The following is a 24323-nucleotide window of genomic DNA, read 5'->3' as shown; positions in this document are numbered from 1 at the left end:
ACAGCGATCCACCTTGAATTAAATCACACAGCCGAGTGAAACCTTGTTGGCTCAGTCACGAAAGGGGCTACTTAATTAATTAATCCAACCCACTTTATTTATAGAGCACATTTAAAAACAACAAAGTTTATGAAAGTGCTGTACAAGTCCCACAACATAAGATAAAAAAAAATAAATAAAAAAAAATATATATATATATTTTTTTAGAAGCTTCGAATTAAAATCGAAGCTTGGCCCCGAAGCTTCGATTGCCAAAAAAAGCTTCGAAGGTCAGCCCTAGTTTCCTATTGAGGAGCAAGTGACTGTGGATTCACTTTGTGCATCAGTCACGAAAGGGGCTAACAATCTCCGGATTTTGAAACTAAATATGGCGAGTCCTTATCACAAACTATATATATACTAATTACAACAAGACATTCATTAATTGCATTGTACTGTTCACGTGTGGTGCCGTCGTCGCATATATAAGTAAGGATAGTTTGAATGACATTTCAGCACCAAGATAAAAAAAATAAATAAAAAAATATATATATTTTTTTAGAAGCTTCGAATTAAAATCGAAGCTTGGCCCCGAAGCTTCGATTGCCAAAAAAAGCTTCGAAGGTCAGCCCTAGTTTCCTATTGAGGAGCAAGTGACTGTGGATTCACTTTGTGCATCAGTCACGAAAGGGGCTAACAATCTCCGGATTTTGAAACTAAATATGGCGAGTCCTTATCACAAACTATATATATACTAATTACAACAAGACATTCATTAATTGCATTTACTGTTCACGTGTGGTGCCGTCGTCGCATATATAAGTAAGGATAGTTTGAATGACATTTCAGCACCAAGTCCACCGAAGTTATTATTACTTCAAAGCGCTACTGCCTATATGGATAAAACAAGATGTAATAATGATGTTTTAGGTGGTGGTAGTTTCTCTGTTAGGACATTATAGCTGAAATATATAGCCTAGCTAGCCTATAGTCGGTCCGATATATATTAGAGAAATAGTAAAGTAATATTCGCCAAACAATCTGACGGGCCAGATATTATTACGGCCCGCCACAGTCTGAGCATGCGTAGTGAGCTGTGGCGTCATCGTTTATCTAGACCAGGGATCGGCAATAGGCGGCCCGCGGGCCAACATTGGCCCGCCAGCAATAATTTCTGGCCCGTCAGATTATTTTGAGAATATGATATTTATTTGACGCACGGGAAATATTCACTCGGGACGCCAAGGTGTCTTTTATTGTGAAGCTGTATCTATCTACCGGCAGTCATCAAAAGCATGTCTGTCACTATAGCCAATTGAAATGCTAGAAATGGTCAGGTGGACTGGGAGAACCAATGGAATAGTCCCACCGGGCCCTGTGTCTTTCCCTAACACACTTTCACTTCCGCGTTCGAGATGCGACTCGCGAGCGAGTTGAAGAAAACAAAACAAACATCTTTGGATAGATTCTTTGCAACGGGGAAATATAACGCTTCTTTTAATAAACAGGAGCCATACTTAAAATACGGGTTTATCGTAACAGGTCGGTGATTCTTGCGTGCCGAGCCGACGTCCTCTCTGCATAATATGTGGCGACAACAACAACAACAACAACAACGAGGCAAGTTGGCAGATAAAGTAGCTGCATTCAACGCCAATCTGGAATTGGAGGGCGGCGAGTGGATATGACATGTTTCAAACATTAGCAGGGATTTTGGAGGACTTAACAACAAACAAGAAGGTATGGTGAGTCGTGTTTTCATGCATTCTGATCTGTTCATCACCCGCCGGTGTTCTGCAAAATTCTACTCTTCCTCGAATTCTGCTGCCAGCACTCCTGCGCGCAGAACACCGGCGCCGCGGTGATCTGCAACAGCTGAGAGCTGTTCATGAATGAATGGATGAGTGAGAACTTTGTTTGGCGGATTGCAGAGTGGGTGCAGTGCAGTGCAGCGCAGTGCACACGGTTGTTGGGGGGATGCAGACCAGAGAAAAACGTTTGTCTTTTTTCAATATCAGTATATTAAATTAGCCATTGTTTTTGATCCTGGCCCGCGAAGCAAGGGCTTGGGGAAAATCTGGCCCGCGGCAAAACCTAATTGGCGACCCCTGATCTAGACCATAGGTGTCAAACTCATGGCCCGCGGGCCAAGTGAGTGCCAAATGCCAAATGTGCCCCCAAGAGCTCCGGTTTTAATTTTTTTTCTCTTTTTAAACATTAATCTTGGGTTAAAAAATAGCGGCGTAAAAAAAATTGTGGGTTAATAAAGCTTTAACTTTGACAGCCTTAGTTATTACACATTCTTACACATACATGTATGTTGAACATCTGATGTATTGATGAAGTAACAAAGGAAAAAAGCCAAAAGCACTTACTCCTCAGACATTCTTTGACAATTTTACAGCCCAAAATACAAAAAAGATCCAGGCGGAATAGGTAACAAAGGGTTGAAGAAATATTGTCTGAACTGTCAGATGCAAACTGGCTGTGTGACATAACCGAGCATCTCGCTCAATTGAATAAGAAGCTGTAGGGACGCAAACAAGTCCCACCCAAAACTTGACCAATATAGTTGTGAACTGAGACAACCCTTATTGTTATTTTTGAATACAGTTACAGTTGTGTGTTCATGCAGACACATAATAGCAATTTCATTACGAATTGAAAATGGTGGACCCTGATGTAAACAAGTCGAAAGTCTCTCTCTGGTCTGCATCCCCTTAACAATTGTGTGTATTGAGCTGTACTGTACTGTACCCATTCTGCAATCTGTTAATTAAAGTTAATTAAACTATCTTCCATTAGTTGGATGTATGGCCTCTGCAAGGTTGTGTGCAGCCATTTGTTTTTGTAACATCTGCTACATCTGTCCCACGTGTTCTTTGCAGCTCAGTTGTTAGTTCTCGACTGTGACAAAAAGGTTTTGAACAAACTTAATGTCATAGCTTGTATTTGATGATCTTCTTCTTTGTTATTTACTTGAATGGTTTGATCATTGATTAATGGAGTAATATGGGGTTCTGATAAACTAAAATTATTTGTTAAAATAACATAAGCTAACATATTTTTACATCTATGCAAATGCATATGCAATATGTATAACTTGAATAAGTAATAAATACAGAAACAACATGTTTAACAATATGTAAATGAGTAGCTACATTTATTTTACATTACATTAACATTTATACGGTATTTGGCCCTTTGAGGGCAACCATAATGCTGATGTGGCCCTCTGTGAAAATGAGTTTGACACCCCTGATCTAGACTATGCGTTTACAGTGGCTGCACGGATCCACTGAACGGATATTTTGGAAAATCTTCACTTTAAAATGCGTTTAAGAAAATCTCCGTTTATGTCTCTGAAAACACCCTTTACGTGTGGATGAAAGGCCCAATCGTGGAATAAAATGTGCGTTTGGCAAAAGATCCAGATACGTGGGGACATGGCCTCAAAGAGCATGGTGGAGTGGGTAGGTCGTTAGCCAAATTTGAAGCACCTGTGCAGTGCAGAGAGCTGCCTGCAGCACCAGTATATATGTTCCCCTGTCTAATCACTTCTGTCTGCTTTCCCCATCTACCAGGACAGGTTGTATCAGCCACCAAGCAAACCAACTTTGGATCCTTTGGCCATTCTGATATACACATTCATTGTTTATATCATTATGCTTTTGTTGTTTAATCAATTATTGTTTCTTTAGATAGGATTAAATAAATTCTTCTGTTAACTTGGTATAACGTGTTTGTGACAAATCTCCGGTTCGTCATACAGGAGTTGTTTTTGCTACAACGCTGTAATGGTAATGTTGGTGAATTATTAGTTAAAAGCGGTATCGTAATATTGCCAAAGGAGGCGGCTGGGTGGCGCAGCGGACTAAGCGCTCGTCACCAACGCGAGAGACACTGGTATCGAATCCGGCTGTCAGCGTTGCCTCCGGCTTGGCCGGCCGTCATACTGGCTCAATTGGCAGAGTCAGCGGGAGGGAAGTCGGTGGGGTGGTATTCTGGTCGTTGTAAACAGCGACTACTACAGGTCGGTCAGGGCGCCTGCACAGCGAGGGAGGGAGATGGTGAGGGTAGTGTGACCAACCACACGTTACACCTCACCAATGAGAGTCCGCGCTGGCAGGTGAAAAGATGCTGCTGGCTGTCTCCTATGTCTCTGAGGAAGCATCTGATAGACTTCAGGGCTCCCTAGACCGACCAGTGGGGGGCACATGCGAGCAACGGCCAGGAAGGGGAGGGGGGAATTGGCATAACGACTAAATTGGGATGGGAGAAAAACACATAAAAACAGGATGAGAAGGGCGGCTAGGTGGTGTAGTGGTCTAAGGCACTCGCCACCAGTGTGGAGACGCTAGGATTCGCGTGTTCGAATCCAGCTCTCCACATTGTTTTTCAGTTTGGCTGGTCGTCCGCAGTAATACACATTGGCCGTATTACGGGGAGGGAAAAACTGAAGGGTGGGGATCGAACGTTGTGAACAAGCGACTCCTACAAGTCGGTTGGTGCGCCTGCGCAGTAGAATCAGGAAGTGTCGGGGGCAGCGTGAGCCTCCCACGCGTTACTCCTCGACACTGAGAGGTCGAGCTGCGCAGGTGAAAAGATGCGACTGCTGTTACCTCAAGTACCGGAGGGGACTTGTGCTATGTATGACTTAGTCCTCACTGCAGCCGGCTTGTGGGAGGCAAGAAACAGCGTTCGTGACAGGGGAGGGTTGAATTGGATGATACGAAATTGGGATGGGAGAAAATATAGAAAATGGGAGAAAAAGTGGATCAAAAAAAAAAAAAACAGGATGAGAAAAAGTGGATCAAAAAAATATATATTGCCAAAGGAGAAATGGAGTAACATACTCGAACATCGATCTTCCGACGGGCAGAAAATAACGAAGACAGAAGAGACGTTGGGCTGAATTCGGTTGCGGCTGAATTCAGCTAACTCCCACGGACTGTGTGCTGGTTAGCCATAGCATAAAGGGCTAACTAGCTATCGAAACCGAAGCTCGGGCATTTTGGACGATAGGAACCTGGTCCGTATGAAACCCCCCTATCCAGAGACTACCCGACGGTCTTCCACGGTCTACATCAGCCTCTGGAGTAGGAACTCCAGAGATCATCGTCTCCGTCCTCATCTCACGGCCCTTTCCAAGATGGCTGCACGTTTGTGAGTTGTGAGTTTGTCTCTGTTTTTACCTCGTCTAATGTCGGCTAAACTGGATTAAATTCACAATAATTTTGTCTGGAAGCAACAGTACATGCTACATGAAAATCAACCTTTGAGCTGGACTACGTGCTTACTGCTAAACTCCTGCTTGCTGCTACAATAGCTGAGTCACTGTCAACTGCGTCTGACTAAACACCACCACCAACTGTGCTGCTCTTCACTCCTCCTATAATCGCCGTCTGCTCATCTCACACTGCTTGCTGTTCCCGGGCCTGGCTCCGGGTCTAGTCAACGACCCCTTACCCCTCTGCAATCCTCTCATACCTCCCCCTGGTCTCGTCCAACTGCTACCCCTCGAATCCCCTACGCATTTGTTCTTCAAAGCCGTTCTGTTTAGAACTTTTTGCTGAAATCATGCGCGTTGCGTTTGCTGTACTAACTCTGTCCTATTTGCTAACACAAATGGAACAGCAAGGAAATGGACTTGGTGAACTTTTCTCGTCCCGTTTATCACTCCAGCACACAAAATCCACTTGGACCTTTTTACCTAGGTTCAGGTGTAGTAGACCTACTCGAATTGTGACTTTATCCCCAGATAAATAGTCTGTTACCATGATATGTCACTATGCACTAAAAAACTATTTCACTATGTCAACGGACTCTCTTTTCTCATTCTAAGCTCTGATGTAAATTCAAAGTGTAACTCCCCTAAAATGGCTAATGATTGTGTTACTGCTGATGATCTCTGGTAATGTTCAACCAAATCCTGGTCCTGATCTTCATTGTATTCAAACTCCTGACTTCAATGCGAGATCTGGACTTGGCATCATTCATGTAAATGTTAGAAGTCTCTTGCCGAAAATGGATTTTGTTCGAATCTGGGCGCAGACAACGGGAGCTGATATCATTATAATTTCCGAGACTTGGTTAAACAAATGTATTTGCGATAACGACATTTCCATTGATGGTTATAATTTAAGTCGTACTGATCGTCCTAAACGTGGTGGTGGCATAGCTGTCTATGTTAAATCCAAATACCACACTAAAGTGTTAGTAACGAAATCTATACCTAAGCAGTTCGAAATTATCGCCTTACAAATTGAATTATCAAAGGGTTGCAATGTCACGGTTGTCGGCTGTTGCATACCTCATTCTGCTGAAAAGGAAACGTTAGCCGCAATATCTGACATTCTTTCCCAATTAACGGACAATGAAATAGTCGTCGTTGGTGATTTCAATTGGGACTGGTTATCTCCGGCGCCAGATGAATTTAAAGCATATTGCAATTTACGCAATTAATACACTCCCCAACTCGCCCAAATCTGAAATTTCCTGAAAAATCTACACTTATTGATTTGTTCTTAACAAATAATCCTCATAAGTATACCTCGATAGGCATTTTTCCTAATGACGTGAGTGACCATTGTGTTATTGCGGGTGTCAGGGATACAAAGATATCAAAGTCAAAACCTCGCTACATTATTAAACATGATACAAAGCACTTTTTTGAACAGGGATTTTGGCAGGATATGTACCTAAATGATTGGAGCAGGGTCTCTTTAATACCCGACGTTGAATTAGCATGGAATCTCTTCCTGGATATGTTTTTGCCAATTGTAGACAGACACGCCCCCTTTAGGAAGTATAGTTAGGGGCAGGGATAACCCGTGGTTTTCTAAAGATTTATCCAACCTCATACGAGAAAGGAATCTCTTCTGGGCCAAGGCAAGGAAGGCAAACTCTGAAGCTCTCTGGACCACTTTTAGATGTTTAAGAAATAAATGTACTTCCTTAGTAAAGAAGGCCAAATCAAGTTTTTATCTCACTCTCACAACAGAAAACGCAAATAACCCACAGAAATGTTGGCAGACAATCAAATCCGTATCCCCAAATAGCACATATGGTCTTCCACCCTGTATTGTATCTGGTTTATCTACAGTGTATGAGAACATTTAGATGCTCAATTGTTTTAACACTTTGTCTCTTCTGGTTCTCTTTGATCAAGTAACAAACAATACCACAACACAGGTCCCACTTGAAACTGAGCCCCCATCACATAATAAATTTCATTTTCAGCCCTTCTCTATTGGTGAAGTGCATAAAGCCCTTAAGAATTTGAATCCTAAAAAACCGGCTGGGCCAGACAAACTGGATCCCTATTATTTAAAACTTTTTGCTGATTTTATTGCAGAACCTCTAACTTATATTTTTAACTCGGGGATTAAAGCCAAAAAAATTCTCCTGACTGACTTTTTTCAGGCCAAGTCATATTCTTATTTTATATTTTAACCCTCCAAACTCATAGCCAAGCTCAGGGACCTGGGCTTGAACTATGACCTCTGCCAGTGGGTCTTGGACTTCCTGACGGGCAGACCCCAGGTGGTGACCCACAGGGCTGTGTTCTGAGTCCCCTCCTCTACTCCCTGTACACACATGACTGTGTGGCTCAGCGGAGCAACAACACAATCATCAAATTTGCTGACGACACAGTAGTGGTGGGCCTGATCTCTGCAAACGATGAGAGGACCTACCTGGAAGAGGTCAAGGTCCTGGCGGGATGGTGCCAGGAGAACAGACTCTCCCTGAACGTCAGCAAAACAAAGGAGATGATTGTGGACTTTAGGAGGTCGGGGGTCAAGGACTACAGCCCCCTCAGCATCGACGGGGCACCGGTTGAGAGAGTGAACAGTTTTAAGTACCTTGGAGCCCACATATCCGAGGACTTGACATGGACCACACACATTGACAGTGTTGTGAAGAAGGCACGACAACGCCTCTACTTCCTCAGGCGCCTAAGGAAGTTCCAAGTCAGTCAGAAGATCCTTAAGAACTTCTACTCATGTACAATAGAGAGCATCCTGACTGGCAACATCACCTCCTGGTTTGGGAATAGCACTGCACAAGACCGAAGCAGACTACAAAGAGTGACACGTTCAGCGGAACGCACAATTGGAGGGGGGCTTCCCACCCTCCAGAACATTTACAACAAGCGGTGCAGGGGCAAGGCTAAGAGAATCATCAAGGACTCCAGCCACCCGAACTGCCGCCTCTTTGAACTGCTGCGGTCAGGCAAGCGATACCGGAGTCTCAAGGCGAGCACAGAAAGACTCAGAAGAAGCTTTTATCCCCAGGCCATCAGGCTGCTCAACGAACAATAAACACTATGCAACAACCATCAAATGCACACAGCACACACATCCACACTCACTTTAAACAAACAACACACTGCAGCACCCACTCTCCACACTTTAGATCACCTAAACACACTTTATATTTATTGGTAAAGGATTTGCACTACAACTCGTACACCTTACTGTAAATTGTACCTAAATTGTACCTCATCCCATTTCTGCTTTGCACTATATAGTATTGTATATTAGTATATTGCAGGGCTATTCAACTGGCGGCCCGCGGGCCAGATCCGGCCCGCGGGATGATTCTGACCGGCCCGCCAAAGATTACATGATAATAAAAAAAAATAAAAAAAAATAAAAAAAAACATTTTTAATATTTTTTTTATTTTTTATTTTTTTAATATTTTTTTCTTCATGTCAACGTTAACACGCACAATTGAGCCAAAAGTCACTCAATTAATAACAGATTTCATTGATAAATTGAGGGAAAACTTTGCAAGTCGATTTGATGAATTTGACATGTCCAGAGAATTGATGCATTTTGTGAGCAACCCATTTGCCAATGTAGCTGCTATTTCCACAAAAGGACAAGAGTTCCTTGCATCACTTCACATTGATGAAGGTCTCGTGCAACCAGTGGTGCAGTCGTAATATGGGAACTGGTTACACGCCACATGCATGCGCGCTCCCGCGCATGCGCACGCGCATGCGCATACGTGTTCCCTCAGTTGCGCACAGAACAGATGATTATTATGCATAACAATGGAGATCAAGCAGCCCCCCACCTTCTCGTAGGTTCCTATTATTATGCAAAGTCTAGGTGAGAAGTGTGCGGCCGCCGGCCGGGTAGCTTTCTACAACGGCCAGGTACTTATCATTGCGCGCACTTCTGCCCTGAGTGACTACTAATAACACGCCGTGTAACCGCGTGTGTGCACGACTGCACCCCTGCCTGCAACTTGAAATAATTGACATGCAAGCATCATCTGCTCTGAAGCAGGCACTTGAGAATGAATCCACCACAACATTTTGGATAAAGTGTATTCATGTCAAGACATTCCCCAAAATAAAAACGCTGGCAATATCTGTGCTAACAATGTTTGGCTCAACATACACCTGTGAATCCAGTTTCTCTCACATGAATGCCATTAAAACAAGCAACCGTGCCTCCTTGACAAATGAGCATTTGCATCACTGTTTGCGGGTAGCCCTCACTTCCTATGAACCCTCTTTCTCTGCCATTGCCCAGTCAAAGAAGTGCAATCGCTCTCATTAGATGTGTGTATGTAGGCTAGGCCTGTCTGCCCCCCACCCCCCTGCTGTTTGAGAGTTAAGAGTGGACAATAAGTGCTAATAAGATGCTGTGATTTGCTGTTGTTGCACAGACATGAAGCACTTTTTCATAAGCTCAGCTGCACTATAAATGTGTTTTTTTGTTCAAGTGTTGATGTTAGAATGTTCAGATGCACATCATGCACTCGTTTGTTTTTTATTTTATTTTTATATTGAAATGTTGAAGAGGAGATGTTGCAGTTGTTGCACAGTCATAAATGAAGCACTTTTTGCAGGAGATGTTGCAGATGTGGCACATAAATGAGGCACTTTTTTTGAAAAGTATACTACTATAAAAGTTGTGAAAATGTGGTTGCGTGTTGTGTCAAGTGTACATATATTCATAGCACGGGGAGGCGCCGTGGCAGTCCGGCCCCTGGCCCCTTGGGTTTCTGACAATGTGGCCCCCTGAACAATTTAGTTGAATATAGGGCTGGGCGATATAACGATAACGATAAATATCGCGATATATTTTAATAATCGATATCGAATATCGAAAAAAAAAAAAACGTTTTTTTTTTTTTTTTTTCTGCAACAGGGCAGTTTTAAAACCAGAGACAGTGGACAGACTTGTCTTTCTTGCCTGCAACTTAAAGTAATGGCTTTGCTTGTCCAAATGACAATACTGACCAAATTCAGATTTCTTTTTCTCTTGTCCATTTATTTTGTTTGCTTTCTAATTTAAAATACATTTTGAAACCGTCTGTACACAGTAGGCTATGTGTGCTAGCAGAACTAGACTCCAGTCACGAGTCACAGTGCACATGTGCGGTGGTTTGTCCACCAAAAAAGCGCCAAAAGATCAAAATAAACTAGCAGAGCCAGAACTGTTCAACTCCTCTGGAGCCACAGCCAGCAGAGAAGCCGGTTTACTTTAGCTTTTAAACCAGCTGCAGCCTGAGAACTGGAGTGTGAGGGGATGTAACACTAAAGATGGCGACAATGACAAAGAATTGCTGCAAAATAAACATACATCTGTTGTTAAAAAAAAAAAAAAAATAACATTTTTTTTATACTTATAACAATTCGATAATTATCGATATCGAGAAATAAAATAAAATTATCATATCGTTATCGCGATATGATTTTTTTCCATATCGCCCAGCCCTAGTTGAATAGCCCTGGTATATTGTATGGTAACTCAGTTACTTCTAGTCTGCATCGAACATTGTACATATGTCTATACTGAACACTGTGACCTCTATTTTTATTTCTTTTACATGCTACTTTATTTTATTTCATACTTATCTTGTCTAGCACAGTCTCTGGAGTGTAACAGTAAGAAGCATTTTGTATAAAAGTATTCTGTACTTCTGTATGACAACTATTAAAGAAACTTGAAACTTGAACTTGAAACCTCCACTGTATTTTTTTTTAATAGCGTTAGCATTTTAAGGGAGCCTACTTGTAGAGCCTACTGTCCGACTCCTGACTGACTATAGACCCTACTGTTGTGGTTGTTGTGCCAGGCAGGGAGGCTGTGTGCTGGAGAGCGTGAATGCAAGTCTTGTGGCTAGCATCTGATTGATGGCGAGCTAGCACCCTTTTCCCATTACTTTGAACCATGAATTAAACGGCTTGTTATCATACAAACAAGGGACTAAACACGTTTCGCAATTATGCCACAACAACAATGGACAGTCTCCTCCCCACCGTTTGTATATATTTTTTACCACCCACCCACCCCCTCCTAATGTACAGTCTCCTCCTCATCATATGTATATATTTACTGTTAGGATCTCTGGGTAACAGTACTGTATATTTGCATATCGTAAATGTGACAAATGTAACAGTACTATATACCTGTAAGTCATGTATGTCCCTATGTCATAAATGTCATGATATCATGTATGTTGTGTATGTCATAAATGTCACTATGAATTGAAAATGGGGGGCCCTGATGATGTAAACAAGACAAACGTCTTTCTCTGGTCTATTATTGCTACTGGATTTACCAGATCCAAAGTGAATGAATGAAAACTTTATTTAATACACAAGACCCTCTTCTTGGGACCAAGTAAGGTTTAGTCGATAATCCAATGTACAGTTACCCCCCCCCCCCACCCCACCCAACCACCTCCAATGTACAGTCCCCCCACCCCACCTACCCAACCTCCTCCAATGTACAGTTTCTTCGTCAAATGTATATACTATCTTTTTTAGACTATTTTTGTATCACAAACAATACTGCATTTGTAAATCTGGTATGTCATAAATGTATAGATGTAGCAGTATTGTCTATCTGTATGTCATGTGTGTCATATGTTATGATGAATTGAAAATGGGGGACCCTGATGTAAACAAGAGGAAAGTCTTTCTCTGGTCTACATCCCCTTAACAATTGTGTGTATTGAGCTGTACTGTATTGTACCCATTCTGCAATCTGTTAATAAAATGTTCAATCAATCAATATTTAACAGATTGCAGAATGGCTACAATACAGTAGGGCTGGGCGATAAAACGATAACGATAACTATCGCGATAAATTATTTCCTCAAAATAAACATGAAACGTGGTCGCAAAGTTTCGATATATCGATTTTCCAAGCTTGGATATGAGCACGCACTAACAACCAATCAGTGAAGGAGATGGCCGAGAGCGAAGGAGACCCGGAAGCCTGTACGTTAATGCCAAGCAAGCAGTGCAAAAATGCTTCCGCATTCGTCACCGCACGCTAGTGCGGTAAAGCGCCCTTCTTTTCAGACAAATGCTACCGTGCGTGCACCGGCGGCGGCGTGCTCGCTCAGGTGCGTGCGTGCGCCGGCGTGCTCGCGCGAGGTGCCCGCGCATGCGACACGAGCGGAGCTCAATATATATAAGTCACCGCCCCTTATTCAGTATCCAACAAATAGCTCAATTGGCAAGGACACATGGCTGTGGATCCTATGGCTTGTTTGCTGGCGAGTTCGAATCCCATCGAAAATATTTTTTAACGTGATTTTTTTTTAACGTGTATTCTTTCGCCGATTAAGGTTAGGCATTGTTTCGGAGTTGGTTAAGGTTAGAACGGTTAAGTTTAGGCGCTGTTAAGGAGCTGGTTAAGGTTAGAGTTTGTCAAAGAGAATGGCAATATAATTTCTATGGTTAAGGTTAAGGTTAGGCATTGTTTCGGAGTTGGTTAAGGTTAGAACGGTTAAGTTTAGGCGCTGTTAAGGAGCTGGTTAAGGTTAGAGTTTGTCAAAGAGAATGGCAATAGACAGCCTATTTCCGCGAAAATGAAAGGCGCATTACTGCATGCCACTACGGTAAATTTTTGCACTGCTTGCTTGGCATAAAGCTACACGCGACCCGGAAGGAGACCCAGAGGTAGGACTCACTCAACAACAAGGCTTGCTAGGCTAATTAGCTTGCACGGCGCTGTTTTATATATTTACGTGCCGAGTATGTGTGTGGCGTGAATTCTGAGGCCACGTTTATAGTAGTGTGGGGTATACAGTGGACGTAGTTTCAATATATTGTGGCGGAAGAGAGTATTTTAGTGTCATATTTATTACATTGTCTCATGAGATACTCCGCTTGTCGGCTAACTGCTAACGTGCGCGGACTGATGACGACATCAACTCGACTCGAGACATTCGCAGCAGCATAAGAAGTTAATTAAACTTGAAAGACATATCGACGATAATTATCGATATCGAATTATATGAAAATAATTTTATAATTTTATCGCGATAACGTTTTTGGTCATATCGCCCAGCCCTACAATACAGTACGGCTCAATACACACAATTGTTAAGACTTTCAGTGCCAGCGATGACATATCTCGTCTTATCAGACCCCCCATTGAGTGCCGACCGATGCAAAATGTCATTCGTCTGCCTTTTTTTTTTATTGGCGATTTGAATTCATATTTCATCAATCGAGCCTCGGGTTAGTGCTGCAGAGTCTCTCTGAGCTCAATTGGGAAGATACCGCCCCCTATCGTCTCTCCCTGTGTAACTGCACCCCATTACTTTAGATTGATGCAGGGGAGGGCGGCTAGGTGATGCAGTGGGCAAGGCGCTCACCACCAATGCAGGAGACGCTGGGTTTGAGCCCAGCTCTCTGCATTGTTTTCAGCTTGGCTGGTCGTTCATACTAACACATTTGGCAGTATTAGGGGGTGGGAAGCTGATGGGTGGGGATCAGACGTTGTGGACCGACTCCTACAGGTCGGTTGGTGCGCCTGCGCAGTAGAATCAGGAAGCGACGGGGGCGGCGTGCCCTCCAAACGCAGACCCCCGACGCTGAAAGATCGCGCTGTGCAGGTGAAAAGATGCGACGGCTGCTACCTCGAGTACCGGAGGGGACACGTGCAATGTATGGCTTCGTCCACATTACAGCCGGCTTGTGGGAGGCATGGCCTAACAGCGTTCGAGACAGGGGAGGGTAGAATTGGACGATACGAAATTGGGATGGGAGAAAAATTGAAATGGGAGAAAAAGTAGATAAAAAAAAATAATATTGATTTTCCGTCGAGGCATCTGAAGACCAAGTGATCGCCGGCCATCAGAACAGCGACGATTATGTATTTACAGTACCAACACTGTAATCAATAAGCGTGATCTTTTAAATATTGATCTCAATGACGTGTTACGGCGTCATTGGCAGAATGAACATGGCGGGGAATGACGAGTTTAGGCGTCCTTGGCAGAGAAAGTGTTAAGATGAGGTCGGACTCGGCACTGACAGATTTGTGTTCATTGTGCTGCTTTTATAAAGCCTCAAATGACGGCTTACAATATTTCATGAAAGCAAAGTGTTTCGTTTGTCTAAGATTTAAAAAGGTTTAAACTTTACAGCACTGACAAAGTTGAACAAAGTGCTGTACACGTTTTTTTTTTTTTTTTAATAAATAAAATAATTATTTTTTTTTAATTTCGAAGCTTCGAATTAAAATCGAATCTCGGCTCCGAAGCTTCGAATTCCAAAAAAAATTCGAAGGTCAGCCCTACTACTTTGACAAAAGCTCTGGAAAGTTTGCAAAATACTTTTAAAGAAATAGAATCCCAACTTCAGCAACTAAAGCTTGTTTTAAATCCGGAAAAAATTAAATTATGATTTTTACTAAATCCAAAACAAAAGTGCCTCGTCTTGCCTCTATACACACATCGCAAGGCATTCCAATTCAGATTGTGTCAACTTTTAAATACCTTGGCTTTTTACTTGATGACAGCTTGTCTTTTAAACCACACGTTGAAGCCTGGTTAAGAAACTAAAAGTGAGGTTGGGTTTCTTTTTCAGAAACAAATCGTGCTTTTCTTTTAATGCAAAGAAGAAACTAGTTGCTGCAACTTTTTTTTACCAGTATTAGATTATGGTGATGTTTTATACATGAATGCCTGCTCCACCTCACTACACATGTTGGACACTGCTTACCATGGTGTATTAAGATTTATTACCGGATATAGATCACTTACCCATCATTGCACTCTGTATGCTAAAGTTAACTGCCCGTAGACTGCTTCATTGGTACACCTTCATTTATAAAGCAATTATTGGTCAGCTCCCTTTTTACCTCGGTTCATACCTCACCATCACATCAAACCCATTTTACAGCTTACGATCCCAGGACTATTTATATGCCTCAGTACCCAGAACCCGCACAGCGTTTGGGAAAAGGGCCTTCATGTTCTCTGCTCCCTCTAAAAAAAACGTTGAAACTGCAGGCCCTCACTACCATATCTGATTTTAAAGTTCAAATCAAGGGCATTTTAAAGAATGAGATGGGAGAATGTCATTACTTCACTGCATATTGTGGTGTTATATTTTTAACTTGACCTTCTCTCCCCAGCAACCTCCTGCAAAGCAATCCTCCAGCAATCCTCTTTCTACCTTTTTACCCTACCCTCCAATCTCCCCCAATCCCATTCAATCTTGTTTGCTGCAGCTCAAATGTATCCCCTTGCCGCACTTTGCCTTTTATGTCTCTTGTCTGTGTATTTGTATTAGGGGTGGACGGTATAAACGGTATACGGTATAAACGGTATGAATTTGCTCTACGGTATGGATTTTGCCTATACCGTGTAACCGGTAGTGCAGCTCTAAAATAGCAATGACGTCATGTAACCACAGCGCGACTATTTCACTCGTATTTGCCCCTAAAAATAGATAGAATTAGTCATAGATAATAGATATGTGCGAACTGGAAAAAGTTATTTAGGAGGCTTCGCGCAGTGGGCGTGCCAGCCCCTCCCGCACGCATGTAAACACGGGTCTAGACCGTCTAGTAGTCTAGTGGGACGGGACGTCTCCCTGAGCTAACGTTAGCTTAGCTACCGTTACAAAATGACCCAGTCAACTATTCACTTTTAGTTTAATACATGATGAGGCATTGTCTAACCGAACGGTATCTAGTCGGCCAGCTACCGATAGCTCCTGACATCAACAAACGCTCCATCAAGTCTAGTAGAGAGTAGACGTGTATGATAGCTCCGTTAGCCGTTAGCTCACGTTAACACAAGTTAGTTCACCGTTCAAAACGAAATGTCCCATTGAACTAAATAATTCACTGAGGCGTTGTATTAACGTTATATATCCGGCTAGCAGTAGCTACAGATAGCTCCTGATATCAATGTCTTATAACACTGATTCGATGCGTATTCGAGCTGAGGGCTTGTGAATGTGATTTAACGTTATACCAATACTAGGGCCCAGCTGCAGCGCCGGTGAATCCTGGCCGTAGCTCGAGGCTACTCGAGTATAGGTCCAGCTGCAGCTCCGGAGAATCCTGGCCGTAGCTAGAGGCTACTAATGTACACACAGACAGTGGAGCTTGTTGCGTGGTGGCGATGTCTCGCAGATAATACAAGTACAAGTCTAATTATATAATATATATATTTTATATAAAAAAAAAATAATTATATAAAAAAAAAAAAAAATTTAATCAAAAACGATGATACCGTGATATATACCGTTACCGTCTATGCTTCAAATTATACCGTGATATAAATTTTAGACCATACCGTCCACCCCTAATTTGTATGTTTGTTTTTGTTTTGCTGCCATTTTGGCCAGGGCCCTATTCCCCGTACCTGGTTCAACTAAGTCGATCAAGAGTCCCATTATCCAGATTCAATTAACCCGATGTTTGAATCCGGGATTTTCCTGTTCCTCGAAGGTGGATTCAGTCTCGTTCATTTGAACCAGACTTGAGACTCAGGATAATTGCGCGCGCCCGCCTCAGCTGAAAAGACAGCAAGTGTCGATAGCAGAAATCCTGATTTTCTAACGGCATTGATTGATTGATTGATTTAAAACTTTATTAACAGATTGCAGAATGGGCGTGCCTGCTGGCAGTATAGGCTTATGGAATGAATAATCAAATGAGATCTTGCTAGCGAAAATAATTAGTTCAGCTCTTTCAGAATAACGATAAAAACAAGCCCAAATAGTATATCTAATTGATACGAATTATATCATGAGGATATCTGTATGTACTTAGGTATTATGTACTATATAAATACATGGTTTCCAAAGAGAGGCTTGGAGGGAGGCTTGCAGTTACACTATTAATCAGGTTTTAATCTGTTTCGGACCTAATCCATACATGCATTGAATTGATTACCATTTGGTTTATACCAGTGATGTTCATCATCAGATAACAGTGCTTGAAAAGATAAATGCATTCTCAAATTCATTCATCAAAAACGTCAAAGGCTCATTCAATTTATCAAGTCACGTCACGTCATCAAATCCATCAAACAGCGCATCTCCTCATATATTTTAATCCCAGTTACAATATCACAATAACGTGTGACACTGTCACAGTGATACAATTAAATACTCCACAGATTCAGATTCCTCATAATTCATATCCACAATCCGCGCATAGACGCTTCAGCTTGAATGAAACGCATCTGGGTGCTCCGTTAAGCAAATACACAGCGAAGAATATTAAACTAATCAGAGCCAAACACCCAATAGGTTTCATTAATTAAAAATATCCCAGCGGGGGGCGGTTAGGTGGCCGAGCGGAGATTGCGTTAGTCACCAACCCCGGAGCTGTGAGCTGGATTCGCCTGTTCGAATCCAGCTCACAGCTCCGGGGTTGTCACCAGCTTGGCTGGCCGTCCACACTAATACAATTGGCTGTATTAGAGGGTGGGAGAAGCTGGCGGGGTGGGTCCGGGTCGTTGTAAACAGCGACTCCTACAGTTCGGTCGGGGCGCCTGCTAAGCGCGGATAGGACTTGAGGGGGATAGTGTGATCCTCCCACACGCTACGCCCTCTCAATGAGAATCCGCGCTGCCAGGTGAAAAGAAGCGGTGATTGGCTGGACGTGTGTCGGAGGAAGCACGTGGTAGCCTCCACTCTCCCAGATGATCCGACTGTGGGGGGTAAGTGCGCAGCGACCAGGAAGGGACTGGGAATTGGCATACGACTAACATTGGGATGGGAGAAAAATCGGAGGAAAATGGAGGGGGAAAAAGATCAATAATAAAAAAAATATATATATCCCAGCGGGATTCACATTTGCAATGATCCGTTTAGTCCGTTATTAAAATAACTGTGTGTCGCGACTCGCGAGCGCCGTATCCGTATAAATATGACGTGCATTATATAGGACAAAGTAAATTCATAGGCTGAATATGATTTATTATCAGCGTTACTGCAGACCTATTACATTTAAAACGAAGCACAAAAACATAATTCAGAATGGCATAATGGGATCTAGACTGTGAGAAATATTTCAGGAAGGGAGCTGGGATTTCTTTGCGGGGGTGTGGCCATAGTTCATCCAGCTAACTGAACTTAACCCTGCCCTCGACCAGGTTCAAACTTTTTGATCTGTTGTCATAGTGATTTAGACAATCGAGCGTCGGGGAATGGAAAGGTCTGGCTTAAGTCAAGCTATGCTGAAAATTATCCGGCTAACTCAGTTAGCCAGGTACAGGGAACGGGGCCCAGGTCTTGCTCGAAAAAGAGATCTTTGATCTCAAGTGACTACCTGGTAAAATAAAGGTTAAAAAAAAAAATCTTCGGACATTGTGATATATAAATTGTATAATTCATTCGGACATTGTGATATATAAATTGTATAATTCATTCGGACATTGTGATATATAAATTGTATAATAATAATTAGGATACTGGTTGCTAATACAATGTAAATTGTATTAGCCCCAGGATATTAATGTGATATGTTACATGTGTGTTTTTATGTTACACATTAAATGTAATAATTCAACTTGGTAAGCCTGTCCTGTTAATAGTGTCCGCCATTTTGTGTACTATATTTAGTATTGGTTAATTAATTATTTAGTATTTGTCAGTCTCATCATTTAAATACAGTCAGGGTTGTGTAGCCCCTTAGCTACAAACTATTAAATGTTTTTAAAGTGTCTTTATTATTATTTTATCTTCTTACCTGTTGTACGGTTTGTGTGGGAAGAAGATTTTCAAGCCTGTTTAGAAAGTGGCACATCAGCGTCTGTATTGCTTTGTCATACATAGGGCCGAATTCCTCTGGGAACACCTCCTGGAATAAAGAAAAAGGGATTCATACAAGTAAAGCACAAAAAACCTACAGAAGAATCTCAAAACTAGGGACACCACAACTACAATCTCTGTTTAGGTGTGGAAATCACATTAATTAATAAAAATATATAGATAATATTAGACTGTACAGAAATGGGATGTGCATAAAACAAACTGTACTTTGTTTTCTGGGGTCATAAGAACACTAACTGTTTCAGGATCATGGGAGCGGCACGATGGTGTAGTGGTTAACACTGTCGCCTCACAGCAAGAAGGTCCAGGGTTCGATGATGCCAGGTACTCAGGTGGGGTATCTCCCAGGCCTTTCTGTGTGGAGTTTGCATTTTCTCCCCGTGCTCGCAAGGGTCCCCCCCCCCCTTCGATATGATAAACCCAATGGAAAAACATGCACAACAGATCGCTAACGCTGTGGCGTCCTTGACGAAGACGGACAGGAGCACGTTGACGCCCTATCTGCTCCCGGCTGCCCATGGGGGGAAGGACAACGGGATGGGAAAAGTGCAGAGAGACATTTCATCTGCGACTCAGTGCATGTGTGTGTGTGTGTGTGTGTTCCTGTGGGTCGCCCATCTCGTGTGTGTTAAAACTGCATGACAAATAAAGACTTCTAGTCTAACAAAATTATATTCTAGTCTAGATTTCATAGGCACTGCTATTCATCCGAGGAGTAGGAAAAGTATAAGTGAAAGTAAAAAGGCACATGTTGACACTGACCTGGAAAAAGTTCTCCCTCTCTTCAGGATCTCTCAGCAGACTTTCAACAACACCCAGAAAGTGGAGATCGGACATATCCACACCTGCATCATCCACCTACAACACAGCAGGAAATGACAGATGCCACTTTAGAGGCTTTTAAATAGCATCGTTGAGTGTGGATGTGTGGGTTCATTCTCATAAGACCATTATTTCCCATAAACCCGGGCCCGTGCCAATGTTATTTCAAATCCATTGAAAGCTATAATTATATAGCTATAGGATTACACATACCTCAATGTCCAAGCGTGCTCTGAGAGTGCGCATCCTGTCTAGATGTGGTTGAATAACCTGAAGGTCAGCGGTCGCCTCAGAACGACACAACTCCAGGATCAACTGAAATCAGCCCACAAGAGGAAGAGTTAATGTTGTTGTATAGAATAATTAAAGTGTCTGGTGAATTTATGAATCCACCAGGCAGCCACTGTGGGTGGGTGATGGATGAAAGTTAATTTCCTGCCCTGCACTCAAATATCTGTTACAAGACAAGACTGCTATATGACCTCCTTGGATCTGTGGATGTGTTGAGTGCAGGGCAGGAAATTAACTTTTTAACAAGTCTATTTATTTTCCAGAGCTTTTTTCTTCCCTTGTATTACTGAACATGGCGTTTTGGCGGGTGTAGCACACACATTTTAAATTAATAATGTCCTTCCTTGCCTGGCTACACCACCCCCAAGTAAAAAACATTTTCAGTGGCAGTGGGGTTAGGTAGGCAGTGTTCCTGCCTGGCTCCAAAAAGCACAGCTAACTGATTAATTGATGTCACCTTGTTACCCTTCTTACTTACAAGAAATCCATAGATCTCAGAAATCCTTTGTAAGAATTGCAACCAACTCTTCTTATTTAGCCCCAACCAAACCATTATTTAAACAACTGCAACTACTCACAATTTATGAGGTCAACAAGTACCAAACAGGGGTTCTTATGTATAAAGTAATTGGGGTTCTTATGTATAAAGTAATTGGTCTTCCTTCATCTTTACCTAACTTCTTTCAAAGTTATTTTGAGTTTAATTCTCATTATCATGCACATCTCACAAGAAGAAATAATGACGCATTCCTTTCTGTAGGATCTCTGTTGCCAAATTCTCATTTGTCTATCAAGGTGCAGTGATGTGGAATGATATACAAAATCTAACAGAAACCGGTTTCACTTTCAATACATTTAAAAGCAAGCTTAAAAAAGAACTACAGATCCTGTAGTATTTGTGAGTAGTCTTTTTTTCAACATTATAATTGTTATACAATGCTGTATTGTATGTATCTGTGTGTATGAGAGAGGGATATGTGCATGTGAGTTTGTGCAAAATGTGTGTGTGTGGGGGGTTCTGTGTAGTTATCCTATATAGGTTTAAGAGGGGAGGTCGCTTATAAGCCCTTGGGCTTTAACTGTTCTTCTTTTACTTATTTTATTCCAGAATGTATGTTTGTAAATGCAAATAACAATAAACAAATAAACATCACAACGAGCAATAATTCTCAACATCTTATTTAGGCTTGTTAATCTGAAAACTTAAAAAAACTGTCCAAGCAACAAGGAGTACCTATGTAATTTCCCCCAGTGCCTAAAAAACATATCAATCAGACTGCAAAATCCATACAATAATTTGGTGAAACGAATGTGCTTTAATTATACCCAAAGCAATAGCATAACTACTTCCTGAGAGACTCTTCCTCACCCGTGCTCTGAGACCGAGAATGAGTTCCACCCGCTGTCTCCTGGTCAGTAGCTCAGGAACAATCTCCGTCACCATGGAGACAAACTCCTCAAGCATCCCATAATCAGCCACAACTTCATGCTGGACAATCTGCCAGATCGCTGCTGAAACCAACCGAAGTGGTGGGATCAGAAGGCGCAGGCAGGAGAGAGGAAGAGGAGGACCTGAACACAGGACACACATTTATTTTATTTATACCATTAACACTTTGATTGCCAGCATGGGGTGGGCTATTTATCGCTCGTGTGCCAGCGCTTTAGTCAATGAGAGGGCGAGCACATTTGCGAACGCATAAACTATATCTTAAATTATGGCTATGTGTCTAGTACGACCGTCGCTTATCAATGACTTGCTTGCAGTCAACATGTACGAAATGGATTGTTCTTTCATCGGTACATTTCCGTTTTATACCGTTTTGAATAAGAGTATAGTTTTGAAAATGTCTAGAAAAAAAGGATTCCGCAATGAATGCAATAGTCTTCGGTTACATGCCTGAGAAGTCAAATGTGGAATCCGGAGTTTTCTTTTCACATGCATTTTCATTGAGTCCATTCCAATGGGTGCAATACCATCCGGGAGACGATAGGGGGCGGTATTTGCCCTTTTCGAGCTCATAGACAGTCCCAATGATAACGTGAAGCTGGATTGATGAAAAATGAATGGATATCGCAAATAAAAGAAATAACGATTAAATAACGAGATTTCTCGTCATTGGCACTCAACGAATGGCGGCCAATAGGGCTGCAACGATTAGTCGACATAATCGACGATCGATTATAAAGAAATCGTCGACGAGGAATTGTTGCGTCGATTAGTCATTAAAAAAATTTATTATAATTTTTTTTGCACTACCCATCTTTGTGAAAGTGGCTTCTCAGGCCCTTGTTACACACACTGTTTTTGTGCTAGTTTGAATACGTTTTTGAATACGTTTGCTGTCCCTATTAGATAGAAATGCCGTTTTGGCAGGAAACGTTTTAGCCCTACTGAAAACGCTAAATTGTGTTTCCGTTTTGGAATAACGCCAAAAACTCGTCGACAACGTGTTGTGTAATCTGCGCGGAGCCGTTGTTGCTCAACGCCCATGCGCAGTAGATACCCACATCTGCGTGCTCTCACCAATGTCCGGTGACAACAGAGCTATAGCTGCAGCTACCATGTGTTGTCAAGTTATTGTTACAAGGACCCCAGTCCAAGCTACAACAGTCTGCATTCGCTTAACAATTGTTTGTATTGAGCCGTATTGTATTGTACCCATTCTGCGATATGTTAAATAAAGTTTACATCCATTCATTCTGCTAGCATTACCGATTGCATGAGCAGCTGGCTAACGTGAGCTAGCGTTAGCTATCAGACCCTGTTAGCTCAAGCTCCTCTTTCAATCTTAACAAGCATTAAACAAAATGGCCCAGTCATCTATTCACTTTTGTTTAATACACGAGGCGTTGTCTCTAATGTTATCTAGCTACTGATAGCTCCCGATATCATCAGTTTGGTGCTGGCTGGTTAACGTGAGCTAAATGTTAGCTTCTAGCCACAATGCTATACTGTTATAATGGCATATTCCTATCACGTTAGCATGTAAGCTAACAAAATGACAGCTCGTCGATGAGATTAAACTCCGCTCTTGGTGGTCAATTGTGTTGATGATAGTTTTGTTTCATCAACAAATGAGAGGCAGAACACACAGTGAATGTATCCGTTTTGTTTATTGCACTTTTATTACACTTTGCTGAAAAATAAGTGCTGCATTGGCTAAATAGCCGAGGCATTTAAAGATGGCGGCGTGTTGACATTTCTTTGCAGGAAGTGTATTGGCACATTCAAGTTCTGATTGGTTGAAAATTGCCTTCATGTTCGCCACCTACTGCCACCTACTGCTTTGGCAGTGTACTACATCCATCACTGTGCTCAGGTGACAAAACAAAAGTGTGACTCGCCTACCGCTACCGTTGCGACCTGGAAAAGCGAAACTCATCTGAAAACGAAACGAAAATCTAACCGCAGCCTCAGCTCTGGTCCAGCCAGCTGAAGACTTCTTAGCTTAACATAACAGACCGACAGTAAGTTTGGGGGAACTAATGGGATAACTGGGGAGTGGGGATGTTGTTTGTTCCTGACAAGAGTCTCAAAGCAACTCTGAGGTCATGCTCAATGTCCAATCTGTTCCTCTGCTGTCTTCAGCTGGACCAGAGCTGAGAAGCCACTTTCACAAAGATAGGTAGTGCAAAAAAAATAAAATTATATAATTGTTTTTTGATTAGTCGACTAATCGAAAAAATAATCGACAGATTAGTCGACTACCAAAATAGTCATTAGTTGCAGCCCTAGCGGCCAACAACAAGATTTCTCGTTGTTGGCACTCAGTGTGTTAAGCAGGGGTGTAAAAAGTACCCAGAAATTATACCTAAGTGAAAGTGTGGGTACCGTCTCAAAATCGTACTCAAGTAAAAGTCAGAGTATCTGTCCAAAAAAACAGTTTCTACTTTTAAATGTACTTAAGTACTAAAAAGTAAAAGTAAAAACCTTTTTTTTATTCCGGGGCAATGAAATGTTCCATTTCGTCCTCTTCATCACTCATACTATCGTTTGTGGCCATCTTCTATAGCTTGTCACTCCGACTGTCTATTCTTCTGATAGCAGGTGTTTAATCAAAGATCCCCGCTTTCTAGTCTTGCACATGGACCAATCAGCATGGGTATGGGCAGGTTCATTTTCCCATTGATGGGGATTTGATTGGCTGTTTTTAAAATTAAATA

At 42.1% G+C, this 24323-nt stretch overlaps 1 protein-coding gene across 2 annotated transcripts in view; it reads right to left on the bottom strand.

The window, feature by feature from the left end:
- The window catches only part of LOC311235071 (uncharacterized protein), a 36783-nt gene that overhangs the window by 10843 nt on the left and 1617 nt on the right, over positions 1 to 24323 (bottom strand). Inside the window, exons 2-5 of one of the 2 annotated variants that reach the window (XM_084322414.1) lie at positions 21526 to 21728; positions 20079 to 20180; positions 19806 to 19901; positions 18961 to 19071 (exon numbers count right to left, since the gene is read on the bottom strand). In XM_084322414.1, coding sequence (XP_084178540.1) covers positions 18961 to 19071; positions 19806 to 19901; positions 20079 to 20180; positions 21526 to 21728 — 512 coding nt within the window. The remainder of the gene's footprint in view (positions 1 to 18960; positions 19072 to 19805; positions 19902 to 20078; positions 20181 to 21525; positions 21729 to 24323) is intronic. The other variant, XM_084322415.1, reaches the window with a different exon arrangement.

This window comes from Notolepis coatsorum (genome assembly GCF_963971535.1).
Source record: "Notolepis coatsorum genome assembly, chromosome: 10".
NCBI lineage: Eukaryota > Metazoa > Chordata > Actinopteri > Aulopiformes > Paralepididae > Notolepis > Notolepis coatsorum.
The sequence above is the reverse complement of the archived record's forward strand: the minus strand, read 5'-3'. Positions and strand labels throughout refer to the sequence as shown.